General features: G+C 42.1%; 1 protein-coding gene across 1 annotated transcript; it reads left to right on the top strand.

Moving 5' to 3' along the window:
• Window positions 1-3,099: 3,099 nt before the first annotated feature.
• LOC310871876 (beta-1,3-galactosyltransferase 1-like) lies at window positions 3,100-7,372 on the top strand (the record flags this gene model as incomplete). Its single annotated transcript, XM_083783513.1, has 2 exons — window positions 3,100-4,123; window positions 7,308-7,372. 2 exons carry the CDS (start codon window positions 3,100-3,102, stop codon window positions 7,370-7,372), a joined length of 1,089 nt encoding a protein of 362 aa, XP_083639639.1.
• Window positions 7,373-17,276: the final 9,904 nt, after the last annotated feature.

Here is a 17,276-nt window from a genome sequence, read left to right as displayed (position 1 = left end):
GGGCATGCATTATTTCCCAACATACATCGTTCCTGACTTGCATCGTTCCTGTGTAGGCCAGTGGTCTAGTTAAGTTAAATTTCATGTACATTTTATTTTCTATTTATCTTGTGTTTTGCAAAAGGCTTGCCGTGTACAAATGTTGACCAGACCAGTTGTGGTTGTTTTTTTGGGGGGTTAGAGGTTTGAGAGACACCCATGATGCCGTGTTCTTGCCGAGGCTGGTCCTCCCTCAGAGCCTGCCTCAGAGAGGATGCCATGTGATCTGAAAAGTCAGCGAAGGGCTGGTCCACAGCTGGGCTATAGGGGGAACAGAGAGCAGACGCGTAGCAACACCCTCCTGCTGGGTGAAGCCAGAGAGGCAGGACTCACCCTGCCTGCTTCTGAATCTGCACTACACATCTCTTCTGAAATGGGATAAGACAGGAATCTTCCCTTCTACTTCAGCTTTCCCCCTCCTCGCACAGATGCAGCAGTTGCTAATTTAAGATCTCGTTTTGGTTTTCCTCTGTATTCAATGCTCACCACAATGACAATTTTCAGCCATTTTGATTTTTCTCGACAGTGAATATTACAGTGTCTCGTCCAAGTCACAACCTATTCTCTCTCTGGCGGATTCAGCTGAAAACCTCCTCACAACAGGGAAGAGCCAGATTTCATTTCCACAAAAGATTAAGTTGCCCCTCTGCATCATTGAAACTGTCTGGGGGTTTTGAAGTTGAGATTTCTGTGGTTATACCTCTCTTTGTCCAAAGCATAGGCTTGAACAAAGGTGCAGTGAAGCATCATGTGGCAAAGGATCTAATAAGCACGAGGGGAGGAATAAAGCACAGGGAAGTGAGCTTCAAAGGCAGCCAAGCACAGCATGACTGGCATGGCTCTGAACTCCCAACCTAAGACACTCAGCACGCTCTTCAGCAGCCCCCACCCCCCAATCCCTTTAGTCCGGTGCCGGTCTTCAGCAGCCCCCACCCCCCAATCCCTTTAGTCCGGTGCCGGGCAGTAATTAAAACCATCATCCCCACTGCCTTGGTTTCTCATTAGCCACAGGACCATGGGCTTTCATGCCTGCCTGCAAGTCCCAAAATATCACTGCTACTAACAAACGGGCATCCCATATGACGAATGACACATTTTGATACGAGTCAAATAGAACATTATAATTATTTAAATGTGAAGCATTAGCTGATGGTTATTATTTATAATTATAATTCAGGTAATTAATAATGCTAATTAGAAAGGACTGTATATATTTTATCTTCGATAGCAGAGCAAAACCTCTGAATGTAAAAATTAGTGATCGACCGATATGGTTTTTGGCCGATATATCCGATCACCGATTAGTGGACAATCAAAAAGCCGATAGCCGATATTATGAGCCGATTAATTAAAGTTAAAAAAATATTTTTTGTTGGTGCAACATCGTTTCAGTAACACTTCCCCCTCCATCAATTGCAGCTTTTTTTTTGCTACAGTGCAAACATGTACTATAGCAGCATATATATATATATATATATATATAATTTTCAATATCTATCTATCGTTTTATCTATGAATGCACCAAGTGTGTGTGTGTGTGTGTGTGTGTGTGTGTAATTGTCCAGAACCGCGCCATAAAGGCCTCTGACCCGGGCTCTGGACCGGGCCCATGCCCAGCGTCCATATATGGAGCTGGCCTGTTCTGACCTCACAGCACTCCATATTTGGACCTGACACAAGACAGAACTCCACAAGCTGGCTGCATATACTCCCTATTTGGGCATGCCTTACAAAGAACTCCATATATGGGCATAAAAGGGAGACAGACATAATATCTGGGTGGGGCATTAATTTACAACTTGCATCGTACCAAGTAGGTCAGTGCCCAATGGGCTGTAGAGGCCCTACAGGCACCGTTCTAGTTTATCAAAACCGGATTTTCAATGAAAGTGGTTGTTTCACCATGTTTGTGCATTTATGAGAAATATAATAATCGGTCGTTTCTTTCCGATTATTTGTTTTTAGTACCGATATTAATTAAAATCATGAATATCGAATATCACTAAAATCACTAAATCTATCACTAAACGCCTATTTGCCTCAGACAGAGTCAGACACTATGACGTAAAATTCTCCATTCATTGTCTCCACCAGGCCGAAGGCACTCCGTCCGTGTGTCCGTCCGTCCGTCCATCTGTGTTACAGCTAATCTCCGGCACCGTTAACCCGGTCGATGCCAAATTCTTTACACACACTCCCTGGATGCAAACGATGAACCTCTGCCCCAAATTTTCCAGAACGGCCTGTTATAGAGCCACCAGGAGGCTGACTTTTGAAAAACTTCTTTTTATATATTACTCCTCCAGATTCTGTCCAAACATCGCGCAAATCGTTACACACCATCTCTATAGTCATGTGTTCAAGACAGATCTGTCAGATATTTCATATTCCATCCAAATTGGCTAACATTGGCTTTCAAAGTTTGCAGGATTGGCCCATTTTGAACAAAAAGCCTCAAATCATGAACGCAGGGTGCAATTTACGTGAAATCTTTCACAGACTTTCCTACTAGGCTGAGGAATATATCCCACCCTTTTCACATTGGACTGTGGATTTTTGCAAAACACATTTTTAGAAAGAAATGCCTCAAATCATCTAAGGCGTAAGAAGAAATGGCACCCTTTTCACATTGGCCTATTATAGCGCCACCAGGAGGCCACAACCTGACCTGCCCTGGTGGAGACCTGTGACCCAAGGGGTGACCCCAGTTGTCAATGGGAATTTAATGTTTATTTAATATGAAGTTTGTGGACGGTAACTAAAAGCTTGATGTAGTAGGGGTCTAGCGCGTCTCAAAACTGTGTTTTGCAGAACTTGTGCTGCCGCTGTAACATACTAGCCTGCATAGGACCTCAGATGATTCCAGACTCCTCAATGTTTGGACTCCTCCAAATAAGGGACAAAGTAGCCGTGCAAATTGGTCACATCGTTCAGCACCGTGGTGGTAACCGTTTGTGTTTGCTGTGTGACGTCAGACCAGGGCTCTGCTCAGGCTATAAAACAACTGCACAGCCAACAGCTCTTCTCTGTGTTCAAGCGTTTACCCTGGAAGAAATTAATATGAGGACCCGGATCAGCTGCTTCATGGGCGTGGCCTCTTTCATTCTATTGATGATAGTGTGGACCTTTAATGTCGATGGTCGTCCCGTGCATGGAGCAGCCGGACACCCCCCAAACGTGTCCATGTATGGAGCAGCCGGACACCCCCCAAACGTGTCCATGTATGGAGCAGCCGGACACACCTCCAACGTGTCCATGTATGGAGCCAGCGGACACATCTCCAACGTGGCAGACCCAATGAGCCCCAATGTGCCACCATCAGCGGCGAGAGACCTGCATGTTTCCCCAGGACGATCGTACTACGTGGAGTATCCCCATGAATACCACTTTGTCGTGGACGAGGCCGAACAATGTCAACAGTGGGAGCCTTTCGTGGTGCTGATCGTCCCGGCGAATCCCCGCGAGAGGGCCAAGCGGGACACCATCCGCCGGATGTGGGGAGGTGACACCCAAAGTCCAGTGCTGGGCCAGCGGGTGAGCCTGTTCTTCTTGCTGGGGCTTCCGACGGGAGAGGACGCGGAACGGGTCCAACAGGACGTGCTGGAGGAGAGCGGAGACCACCGGGACCTGCTGCAGGCCGACTTCCTGGACACTTACAACAACCTGACCATTAAGACCATGGTCATGATGGAGTGGCTGGAATCTCGCTGCCCCTCCGCCTCGTACGCCATGAAGATCGACACTGACATGTTCCTCAACGTGCACAACCTGGTGGACATGCTGCTGGACGCTCCTCGGGGCGGCTACATGACTGGACACGTGGTGCAATGGGGTGGAGTTATCAGAGACAAAGATTCAAAATGGTTCCTGCCTCGTGATGTTTTCCCTGACTCGCATTACCCACCATATGCACAAGGAAGCGGCTACGTTTTCTCCTCAGACCTGCCTCGAATGTTCCTGGAAGCCTCCAGGCACGTTGATGCCGTTTATCTGGAGGATGTGTATCTGGGGCTGTTAATGAAACACCTGGGAATTCCACTCATTCCACTCCCATTCCCTATGAGAAATCTATACTATGAAGGTTGTAAGCGTTGTGCGAGTTCCGTACAATTTCCGACTTGCAACGTTTAAAGAAGTGGACAAGTCCACACCCAGGCGCCCAGCATGGCATGCGCTATAAACACTAACTCTCCCACATAACATGGGCGCCCGAGAGTGTTAGTGACAAAACAAACATTAAACTCTGTCCATTGTCAATGGCGTTTTTATTTTTTGTTTTTAGCGCCCCCCTTTTATTTATTTTTGCGCCCCTAAACAAACCCTAAGCTTCTTAATTATTCGATTCATGGACAAAGTCTTGTTAGAATCCCCTGACAGCACCTATCAGCTCCAGGGGTCCCGGGTACCAAATCCCCTGACAGCACCTACAGTATCAGCTCCAGGGGTCCTGGGTACCAAATCCCCTGACCTATCAACTACGTTTTTTTTCCCCCATCTCGTGCCAGTGAAAGAAAAAAAGTAAAGATTGCACTTGTGTGAAGTGAGGGGCGCACAGAATTCCGAGGGCATGTTCTCATGCCCGTGAAAAATGTAATAAATGTAATAAAAATACTTCTGAAAGTAATCAGATTACAATTGGTGCTCAATCATAAAACCCAGGCAGGGAGCATTTAACATGTAATTTACCAAAAATGGTTATAAACCTTTTAAATTATTAAGTTAAAACAGGAATACCTTATGTTTAGGGGGAGACATGAAGTCTGCCTCGCTACAAGGTCAAACAACAGTTCTCACAGATACACTGGGTGATCTGTGGCAAACGGGAGAAAAACAATTCTTTATCTACAGTACACGCTAGGGGAGAAGTGAGAACAAAATCAGTGGGACAGCGTGACCTGAGGCAATTTAAATACAGGACATGGGGCATATGATTAAGTCATAGGGAACATGTAATACGACATCCACAAACAATTAATGTCTTAATAATAAAAAAATATCCATCATTAGCATAGCATAGGAAAACTGCCTATTGGTAGATAAGTACAGTAATGGTATTATTCACTGTAGTTTGACTTGAGTCTCAAGTGGAATTACGGTAACTGTATTAAATAAAAACATGACCTGTGTGAAGTGAGGGGCGCTCTAATCAATGATTGACCTTATACCAACCTTGAACGTTGAAACATACTCTAGTTATGTCACCAAGAATGGTGGTCCCTTATTGGCCAAGGGTTTCCACCGACATACCGACAGACATATCGACAGCCGATTTGCTCAGACACATATGACGCAAATTCATTTATTCATGGCATTTAATGTTTGTTTTAAGACTACACTAGCTAGAATCTACACTAGCTGTTTAAAGGAGGGGCTAGCGCCCGTCAAAAATGTCAGCAAAAGAATAAACCAAGTTTTGTAACACACAGCTACAAATTCAGTCAGAACAAAATGAACAAAAAACAAAACAAACAAACTTTCTCTTCAATGTCCTGTGGATCAGTTTGTTTACGTTTCTACTGTCTGCAACTCTTAAGAGAATTAGAACATTTTAAATTACTATGCAAGCATAGATACTGCAGTATCAAAGGGAGAATTTGAAACTGGGTAGTATTAGCTGCTGTGGTCAGATTTTGTACTTTGGCTCTAGATAAAAAGGAACTTCTTCCCATGTTTAATTCAGTAAGAACTAAGAGGCATGACCAGCTCATGTAATACACTGGACTCTGAAGGCAATCAGAAAACGAATTCTGTACACTGTGGAGAGAAATGAATGTGATGTACCTCACCCACATAAAAGCAAAATCTGTTCCTCGGATAGGTTTACGTTGTTGCTGATTTGCTCTTTCCCCCCCCAAATCAGTTCTGTAGCAAAGCCAAACCTCAATCTGTCCAATGTTATTAACCCACTTGGCACCATGCACGGCCAAGATTTCAACGCTTTGAAAAGTTATACTGTAAAACCGGTCCATTTGGTTACATTTGTATACTCACATATTTACAAATGGATACATACACAACACTGAGGACGCTAGTGTGTAGTTTTGGCACAATAATCACGAGAGGCCTCAGTATAAAAACGGGCAAAACGGTAATCAGAGATTTATAGTGTTTCCTCACAGAAGTCATGATGTGTGGCCAAATGTCACAGACTGTCACACGCCCCTTACTGTTCACGCCCCTACTGTTCACGCCCCTTTTAGAGGCGAGCATTAAAAAGTCACACATAACTATTACTTTATTACGAAGTGTGTGTGTGTGTGTGTGTGTGTGTGTGTGTGTGTGTGTGTGTGTGTGTGTGTGTGTGTGTGTGTGTGTGTGTGTGTGTGTGTGTGTGTGTGTGTGTGTGTGTGTGTGTGTGTGTGTGTGTGTGTGTGTGGAGGATATTTGAAATGGGGTTCGCCTATTCTCATGAGAATCCTCTGATCTTTCAATGACACAAAGACTTGTGCAAGATGAGGATGAGCTCTCATCCTTTGTCAACACTTACTCTGAATCTGAGGCCCTTTAATAATGGCAGCAGTGCAGGACATTGTTTATATGAATGTTTGCTAAAGGCTTCAATGCCCCCCCCCCACACACACACACACACACACACACACACACACACAAAACCTTATAGACTCCGTCCCCATTTCCTCCTCCAAAGTTAGATGAAATCCAACCACAAGCTGGTTCTCTGCCAAATTTGGCTAACTGACTCTCTCCCGCTCTGTTTCTTTGAGAAGCCTTTGATGTTAGCAGGGGTCTTTTGCACTGGTGGTGAATGGTGATGGTAACGAATGATACTTTAAGCGATTCTTTTTTATCCAGCAAGCTTAATGAAAGATTAATGGGTCTGATATTTCCCCTTGTTTATGTTTTATTTAAAAAGTGAGACATTGGTCCTTGGAACCTGATGATAACTCCCTGTTAATGATTTTGTGGAACATGGGGGTGACAATGTTATGGTCTTTTGGCTCTCGAACACAATAGATCGACTTCTCTGCCACCTTATCTGTACATGAAGGGGAACTGACCTTGAAGTCCTACTAACGCTATCAAGACATGCTCATTTCCATATGTCCTCATTCAGGTGACCCTAAACTTCCTGTTTTAATTCTTTTTTTGTACCTCAAAGGATAACGGGCTGTGGATATTCTACTTGTGTTGCTTTTTCAATGACATAGCAGGGCTGTATTAATTAGGTTACATATATAGGAAGATATGTCTCCGCCAGGCCGGATGGCCAAAGGCCGGACACTATGTTTTCACCCCTGTCCGTCTTTCAGTGTGTCCATTCGTCAGTGTGACTGTGAGGAGCTCATCTCCGGCACTGTCAGACCAATCGGAGTGAATCTCTTTGCACGTACACTCCCAGTTGACCAAGGAAGAACCTCTGCCCCACATTTTTGAGGGGCGCTAGCCCCTCCGCATGAATCTCGTTTGTGTCCGAGCATAGGCATGGTAACGCCCCGCCTGCCTGTGATTGGTCTACTGACACTGCCCGTCTTGACTGTCCTCCGAGACACGAGGTTACTCTGAGATTGAGAAATAAATAATGGGCTACAAGAGAATGACAGCTTGGCACGCGCGACAGAAAACTAATTGTTTATGCCGTTTGCTTTGATTGAATAATTGATTGAACACGTATGTTGTACTATGATTTGATTTGGGTGTGTTCTAATTATAGTAAACTATAGCTCTGATCCATAGCTCTAATGCGTAACATTTAGAAGAACTATGGACCAGAGCTATGTAAACTAATACTATTACACTATAAAGGATAAAGATGAAGGGAAATAGACCTTTTTATAGTACAATAATGTTTCAAGTTTACACATGCAAACAAATTACACAATAATCAACACAAACACTTTATTTTAGAACACACCCAAATCAAATAATATTATGGCGTGCATGTTCAATCAATTATTCCATCAAAGCAAACGGCATAAACAATATTAGTTTGCCTCTTCTACAAAAATAAAACGTACAAGTTAGCGTTCTCTTGTATCATACCGTACTACCCACCACAGAGTAACCTCCCATCCCATCGACAAGACGGGCAGTGTCGGTATAGGCCAATCAGAGGCGTTACCATGCCTATGCTCGGACACAAACAGAACAGAATTCACGCAGCCCCTCCTATACAGGTTTAATGTTTGTCTTGTCTAGACAAACATTAGAAACGCCATTGACAATGGCATGTTTGTTTGTTTTGTCACTAACACAAACATTAACTGCCAAATAACAATGAACTGATTTTAATGTTTGTTTTGTCTGTCACTGAGCAAATCGGCATATGATGTTACCGGTATGTTATAATATCGCAATGATGTATAAGATGATAATGGTTGGTAAAGCGCCCCTCATAATCTGCCTCATAGTAGCCCTAACAGGGCCTTTCCCCTTTTGGCCTATGACTCTTGAACCACAGGTCGTACAGTAAAGAAAATAAAAATCACACTCGTGTGAAGTGAGGGGCGCTCTTATCATCATACATCATCATGACGTAACATGTCGATTTGCTATGATGTACATTCTCCATTCATTGTCAATGGGAATGTAATCTTTGTGTAGGACAAATATACCGATTTGCTCAGACACACTCCATTCATTGTCAATGGCATTTAATGTTAATGTGTTAGGACAAAAATCTACACTATAGCTAAATATAGCCCCTCAAAAAAAGAAAAGAAAATTCATGATTTCATGATTCCTTGGCTCATGGCACAACTCCCTATTTCCGCCAGACAAGATTTTCCACCATTTACATAGTTTAGTTTAGTTTTTCTCAAAACACACTTTTTGCTACTACTCAGATTTTGTCCATACCTGACCTCGGTACATATTATGGCCTGGCCAAGACCTGCGCTCGGAATGAGCACAGTATTTTTTCACAGTTTAGATAAGCAAGTTACGGTAAGCAGTTTAGATAGCAATAACAGATTAAATGTGGGCTAATGTTCAAGGGTTCATTCATCTATTCAGGTTTATCGGCAGCTGAAAAAGTGACTACCGACAAAACAGGTCCATATGTCGTCTGATACCAAGGTCCACAACCACAGCACTACCCGCTGCCCTCTTACACCTGGACAATCCTTTGTGAAAATGCTGTTCATAGGCTATGCTTTTCATAGACTTTTCATAGTGTTCAACACCATAAGAAGAGTCCCCTCTTATACCCCCTGTACACCTACGATTGCATGATCAAGCAGAGCTTCAACTTAGTGATCAAGTTCGCTGACAACACTACAGTGATAGGTCAGGGAAGTTAACAGAACCTGCTATTTTTACTGGAAACTGCAGCAACTATATCTGCTAGTTTAAGTGCATACAGTTTTGTAAGGAATGGCTGAAGATCAGCTTCCTTTGGATAATTGACATGACAAACATGCTAGCTAGAAACACAAATTTGACTGCTTTCGTTGTTTTGGTTTTATGTTACCGGCCTCAGACCTATATGGGATCGGCAGCAAATGCTACACAGACAATGATGCACTGTGGCTCTGTGAATCATTGAGTAGCAGGACACGTTACTGTACCTCCAGCCTCCTCATGTGCATCCCTCTTAGACTATAAAATGCAAATAAACTTCACCACCAAAGCCTAAGGCTTAGAGGCTGTAGTTCATTTTCAAAGGTAGCAGCTGGGGTAAAGTATATAACAATAGATGATTCAACAACTTTACTGACAGAGGACAGAACTTATACACAACAGGACAAAATGAACACAGGTGGAGCAGATGACACAGACACACTGGGGACATCTGGAGGACAGGTTGGGAAGCACAGGGCAAGGTAATGCAGTGGCACAGGAGGTAGGAAGGGCAGTCACAGCCGTGATAGTACACTTATTCAATGCAACGCATTCCCCTAAAAGTCTCCCAGGTTATCTGTCTGTAGTAGCTAAATGGCACAATGATGTGGGCTGCAAGGCAAGCAGCCCTGTTAACATGAGCTCTGTGAGTTTCAATGCAGTTTTTCCTATGTTTCCCAAATACAGCAGCCAACTGTGGTCCAAAAATATATCAAAAGAAAACTGCACCCATAAAACCTGTGACACTCATAATAAGTGATTATTATGAAGAAAGTCTTGAATGACTTTACAATATGTATAACTTAGGGAACAGTGCATGCGACTCTCTCTATCTCTCATTCTCCCTGTTTTTCTCTTCCTTTCTCCCTCTTGGCATGCTGGGAATGGGTTGTGACGGTGAGGGAGTGCAGACTGGAGCATGGCAGTGGAGAGATTTTCCAAATGTTCCTTTATTTTCCAATGGCGAGGTTCTTTTCAGAATTAATATTGTTCTTCTGTCTGTTAGAGGCCATGTCCACAGAAAGCGATTGTTGTAGCTGCCAACACCATTCTGCCATATGTAGCTATTTCTATGTTAAAGGTGCAATTGGAGCATTGCGTTTCTGCCCACCAGTGACATCATCACATCAGTAGGCAGGTTTGGTCATTTCAAACAAAGTTTCAAACCTTTTATGTTTATGTTTAAGTGCAATGGCTACTATGTCATCATGCTAACATTCCAGGATGAGAAAGGCTGTAGTTTCCATTAGGCAGATTTCTGAATTATCCAGCCTACCTCTGAAACACAGAGAGTATAGAATGAGCATTAGTAAGAACCAATTCTATAAAGATTAGGTTGGAAATGGGCAAAGGGCTTATTTAAAGCAGTACTAACCACCAAATATCAATCAAGCAAGCAATCAATCAGTCCTAATGCTAATACCTCTCCATCCTTGTGTGAAACATCTTTTGTTGACATGCTGGTTGTAGGTACATATATGGATGCAGGGAGCATTGGTGCTGTCCCTGTTCCAGAGCTTACTGCAATCCAATGGAGGGCAGTGGAGTTATTTTCAGAACTCAACCAGAGACAACATAGAGCAGCGATTCATACTGGACCCCCAGTTTGAAATGCATTTATTAGGCCTTACAGTACAGGTCTATTTGTACACTCTCAGAGTTACAGATGCTTATGGGTCCTTTTTCGTTACTATCAATCATTTACGTAGCTGGTGACCCCCTGGAACCCCATTAAAAAGCACTGGGGGTCCTCGGACCCCACATTGAAATGAGAACCACAGTAGGCGGAGGTCGCACGGTCTTCCAACTGTTCATGCCAGTGAGGTTCTGTTTTTTTGCTTTCTCTGCTCAATGACAGTTTAGCTAGAGCAGGGGTGTCAAACTTATTTTAGGTCACATGCTGAAACTGGGCAAAATACAACTTCTACCTCTACTTGAAAAAGAGAAAAATATCCTTTATTAGCAATATTGAAAACAGTATGGCAGTACAGTTAAAAGAAAATCCACGTTTACATTGTGATCCTTTTGGATCTCCTGACTTTGTGTCAGCAATAATTTAGTCAACATCTATTCACGTGAGCACTGTTTTACCATAATTTGAGTCCTCTGTTATAAACATTGCCATATACTGTATATATATATATATATATATATATATACATATACACACACACACAGACAAAACATGATCTTTTTGCATAGTTTATTTGTTTCTCGCTTCCTCTCTGTCCACCTGTGTGTGTGTGTGTGCTCTGTATGTGCTTGAAACAATGCTTCATGTTTCTGTTTTGCATGGAGTAGTTTTTTTAAAAGACGTTTTGAGAATACCCCCCCCCCCCCTCCCCCCCTTTCTTCATCTCTCACTCTGTGATTCATGACTAACTGGCACTGCAATTACAGTGCCAGCCACAGCAGCGTCAGGTTCAGGTGGGGTGAGGCACAGACATGCCCCATCACCTGAGAGCAGTTACACTGCAGCCAACTGCTGCTGCTTAAGAGGTAAATCCACCTTAATACTGAATCTACATTGTGCTTCGACAGTGATTCCCCGACCTGTGTGCCAGCACTGCCAGGGCCCACTGGTGGACTGTGAGCATATTGGGCCTCCAAATATTGGCAAAACAATAAGAGTTTATCGAGAGTATAACAACAAAACAAATAATGTTAAAATATGTCATGGTATTTGTTTCTTTAAAACGTTGAAAAAATAGTTTTCATTGCGATACTACGTTAGTTAGTTAATTTATGATCCCCTTAGTATCGTTATTTATTTACTGTTTTTATTTGTGTATTGTGGAGCATCACCCAACCTACAGTAGGTTTTACTGTCTGTGTGAAAATAAACATCTTGAATCTTTAACCGTCTTAAGATCATAGGAACAGCACGATGTAAATTCTGTTCTTGGGTGGATTCTTCCCTTTAAATACAGCTGCAATTTTCTCTTCAGCCTAATCTCCTTGACATTGGCTCTGTGAGCATTCTTGTATGACAACAAGACACTGCAGGGGCCTATTGCCAAACATCAGTCAATTGTTTTCCATTAGATGGAACAGTAAGGTTCATGAGGAATGTATATTTAAAGAGTGAATAAACTAATTTCTGTTGATTGATTTTTGCTCTTATCAGCACAGACTTTGTGACAGTGCTCTTACTTTGGTCTGTTACTGAATGAACTGGTGTAAGGGCTCCAGTAGTAGCTCTGAGGAAACATGGCATATGACACAGGCCTTACTTGGCACGAGGCACAACTGGTTCATCAGTTGTCTCATTCCAGCTGTGGGAAGAGACACATGATACAGGGAGATGGGCATGTTGACCCATGCCTCGTACTCGTCCCAAAGGAGACAGGAAATATCTCTTGCCATACACTGCAAATTGTATTGTATATATGTATGCATACACTGTATATAAATATATACTGTATGGATGGATGTCCATGACTCACTAGGAACTGTCAGTGGACAGAAAGAAAGCTCCTTTGGCAGTTCCTTCAGTGAAGCAGCAGGAAAGAAGAGAGAGAATGTGCCCACATGAGTGTGACAAAGTGCTACCGGCTTGATTTGCTCGCCATGACAACCATGTGTAGGGGGTTGGGGCCAGGGGACCCCTTAGCTTTTGGGATCGGCACAATGACAAGAGGCACGGCTGTCTTAACCTTGGTGACATCCCTGTTGTCGGTGGGTCAAATCCTTGAATATCAATGAACTGACTCCGTGCCCCCCGTGACAATCCTCAAAAGTGTCCGACTCACATAAGACCTCTCTAGGACCTCTCTAGACCCGCTCCAACTACAGTCACATCCACAGGGTTAAACAACTCTAGTCTAAATCATGACACGTTCATTCAAAATTAATTCAACGTTTTTGTCCTTACGAGGAAATTGTTTTTGCAGTGATGTGCATGAATATATAATACTTAAAACATAACATGATATGAAAACAACAATAGAGAGACACTTTTGCCAGTATTGTTCTGTAGCAATAATAGAAATGACAAAGAAGTATGCTCACAATATTATACTTCCCATCTTCAGCAAGACAGGATAAACGCTTCATAGAAAATGGTGAAGAACAGAATCAGAGGCGTTTTATGTTGTGTGTTTGTCTGGGGCTAATCTCACAAACCTCTGGACCAATCCGTGCCTTTCTGTCTGGAGTTGTTTGCATGTTGTTCTCCCTGTGTCCCCTAGGTAAAACAAAATCACAAAAATCATGTAGTAATCCTGGTCTCTATATTGACTCTGCATAAAACATCTCGTTTTGTGAGACCTTTTGTTAGCTGTTTTGGTGAGTTATTTTTTTGATATGATTTGACATGATATGTTAGATCAACAAAAGCAAATTTTCAAAGAACTGATGGATCTACAAGGGAAGAACTTTAAATCTTTCTTAAGTCTCATCATGGACTCTACCACAAAAAGAGTTGATGAGCTGGTGAAAACGGTCTGTGACCTGACATAGCCTGGAGTTCACACAAGCAGAGACAGATAATTTTAAAAATGCAAATGTTTTGAACCAGGCAGCACTTGAGTCAAGCACTTTGTTGCTTGGCCAACTGCAATCTGCTCTAAAGAAGACTATCTAGAAAATCAGTCTAGGAGAAATAATATCCTGATCGATGATATTGAGGATTCTAAATCTGAAACATGGCAAGAGACTGAGATTAAGATAAAAAAGATGATGTATGAAAAACTTGATTTGGACTCCAAACTGATTGAGATAGAGAGGGCACACAGAATTGGCACCTTTCTGCCAGACGGTCGACCCAGATCTATAATTGCCAAATTGCTCAGATATAAAGACAAGGAGGCGATTATGAAAAGGGGCAAAAAACTCAAAGGTTCTAAGATCTTCATCAATGAGGATTTTTCTGAAAAAGTCAGACTAAAACGGAAAGAATTACTTCCCCTTCTTCGTGAAGAACGAAATAAAGGGAACTTTGCATATCTCAAATATGATCAGCTGATTTCCCACCCCCCTAGGCCCGTTGCAATCGATACAAACGTTGCAGACGAGGCCAGTTGAGCCAATGGCTGGCTAACCTGGGTATATATCTATTGCCAAAGTTGTATTTCTTTTAACTGTTATGGTTGATACACATTTGGTTAATATCACTCTTTCTGACCCCTCTGGTCTAAGTGATTCCGAATTCGAACTTCCAACTTCTGCAGAACCTGCAACTGTATCAAGTGAGCCCAATACTGTAGATCCTTTTAATAACTTTTGTAATAAGATTTTCAATCTTATTGAAACGGATGCTAATAATAAATATAACACATGCATTGATCCTGACCTTAATTGCCTCAAATATGCAAATGAAGCAATCACCACTAGCGATTATTTCAATGTGGGAACATTTAACAAATTATATGAGAGTACCAACTCCCTGCGCTCACATCTGTTTTCTACTTTTCACCTGAATGTACAGAGCCTAAATAGCCCCAATAAGTATGATCATCTCTCAAGTTATCTATCCTCAATGAATAATGAATTTTCAATCATTGCTCTTTCATAAACATGGCTTTCAGAATCAACCAAAACACTTTATGATATGTCTTCATATAATGCTGTTCACTCCTTTAGATCAGAGAGTGGGAGGTGGTGTGTCAATGTATGTGCATAACGGGTTTCAGTTTTATGTTAGGGATGATCTTTCTTTTGAGCATCATTCATCTGATGTTGAATCTGTTTTTGTTGAAATTCCTTCATGTTCATCTTTTAATGGCAAGAACGTTATTGTGAGGTGCATCTATGGACCCCCCGATACCGATATAAAAACTTTTAATGATATTCTGACATTAACACTAGACTTAATAAATAAAGAAAATAAGTTATGTTTCCTATTAGGAGATTATAACATTGACTTATTTTAAAAGGATAATGCATCAACTGCTGATTTCCTAAATACCATGTACTCTAACAATTTTTTTCCTGTAATCTACAGACCAACAAGAGTGACCAGTTCTTCTGCTACTCTTATTGATAACATATTCACAAATTCTTTGAACAATGTAGCTCAATCAGGCATCCTGTTGACTGATATATCAGACCACTTCCCTGTTTTCTTCCTGTCCTTGCCATTTAGAAGTGAACATGAGAGAACAAATAACAGCGATACATTTCGAGTTTTTAACACTAGGAATAGGGAATAGGGGCACCAGGTAGGATAAAAAAATCTACTTTACATTTTTTATATTCAGCTATAGTGTAGATTTTCGTCTTACACAAACGTTAAATTCCCATTGACAATGAATCGAGAATTTACGTCATATGTACTGTAGACGAGCAAATCCGCTGTTTCTTTCCTACACAAATAAAAATTAACAATGAATGGATGATGTACGATGATAAGAGCGCCCCTCACTTCACAGTTCACACAGGTGTGATTTTTATGATGGAAGTGAATGGTAGAACATGATGAAAACCGTGCCCAAATATAGTCATATGTCATAGATACATCATACTGTGTAGATGACTGATGCCATAGAATGGCCACATGAAGTCTGTGACCCACATGGGAGCCATGGTGTTATTGTTCTTTTAACCAAGTCATGTCAAGTTGAAAGTGTTGTCTTTGACCTATGCTAATGATAAAGCAGCTAAGTTTAGCTCCTCATTTCTTGTCTTAACATTCACAAGTCTGTTGTACAGTAGGTGTTGTGCAGCAAATACATGGCACATAGTTTGCGTGTTTGTGTGAGACCTAATGGCACACCCTTACCACAGACAGCAGAGGGCTCTCACTTATGGCAGCTGTCGTGCAGGCAAGCTTTAAAGATACAACCAGCTATTCATTTTGATCATCTACTGTCTAGTTATGGGTCAAGCAGAGCCATCTAATAGAAGAGTTGCGATATTGAGGGGGCAGAAAACAGCCCGGTCACGTGGTTCATGGACTCATGCGAGCCCATAGACAGCAATGCATTCCGTAAACTTCCGGTTGTCTCCATTCGTTGTCCCCATTCAACAGAAGTCTATGTAGAAGAGCCACCATTAGACTGGCCCCATGAAGTGAACAGAGTTTGCGTAACTCTGTCTTACTCTATAGAGCGTCGCAGTCCCGCCCCCTTTCATGACGACGCCAGGCCCAGGAAATGAATCCCAATGCATTTTTCCCATAGACATTTCAAAAAGCGTTGTACGAAGCGAACTGGAGTCGTGACAAATCATGACAACAAACACAATATTTTGGACCAAACAAATAATTACAAAGAAGAAAAACAACAAAAAAAAGTGTTGTAACCTGCCATTCTTTTCTACTTTCTAATTCTTTATTTGGCCCAAAACATTGTGTTTATTGTCATGATTTGTCACGACAAGAGTTGGCTTTGTCCGCGGCGTAAACGTCTTTAAATAAATACTTTCTGAAAAGTCTATGAGGAAAATGAACGGGGATTTCTTTTCCGGGTCTCTCGAGGGGGCAGGACTGCGACGCTCTATAGCTCTGGGGTCAAATCAACTGGTTAACCACTCTCTCGCAGAAACGAATTAAATGTGATTTCAAGGGGAGTGGTTAAAAATCAACCCCTCACCTTGACGAATTGCGGCGACACGTTCAAGTTTCTATTTTTATTTTTGTATTGTTAATAATAATAATAATAATAATAATATATACGATTTATATAGCGCTTTTCTAGGTACCCAAAGTCGCTTTACAGAAAGAAGTACAGACATATTTATTAGAAAACAAATTAAAAGGTTTAAAAGGTTAAAAACTAGAAATAAAAATCAAAAGAGGGGCAAACGAGAAGGGTGTGTGTGTGTGTGTGTGCGTGTGTGTGTGTGTGTGTGTGTGTGTGTGTGTGGGGGGGGGGTATGTAGGGAAAGCCAGTTTGAAAAGGTGGGTTTTGAGTGTGCTTTTGAACATTTCGAAGGTGCGGGCAGCTCTGCTGTGAGTTGGGAGTGAGTTCCAAAGAGAAGGGGCAGCCACTGCGAAGGCC

This window comes from Protomyctophum parallelum (genome assembly GCF_964188405.1).
Source record: "Protomyctophum parallelum genome assembly, chromosome: 15".
NCBI lineage: Eukaryota > Metazoa > Chordata > Actinopteri > Myctophiformes > Myctophidae > Protomyctophum > Protomyctophum parallelum.
The sequence above is the reverse complement of the archived record's forward strand: the minus strand, read 5'-3'. Positions and strand labels throughout refer to the sequence as shown.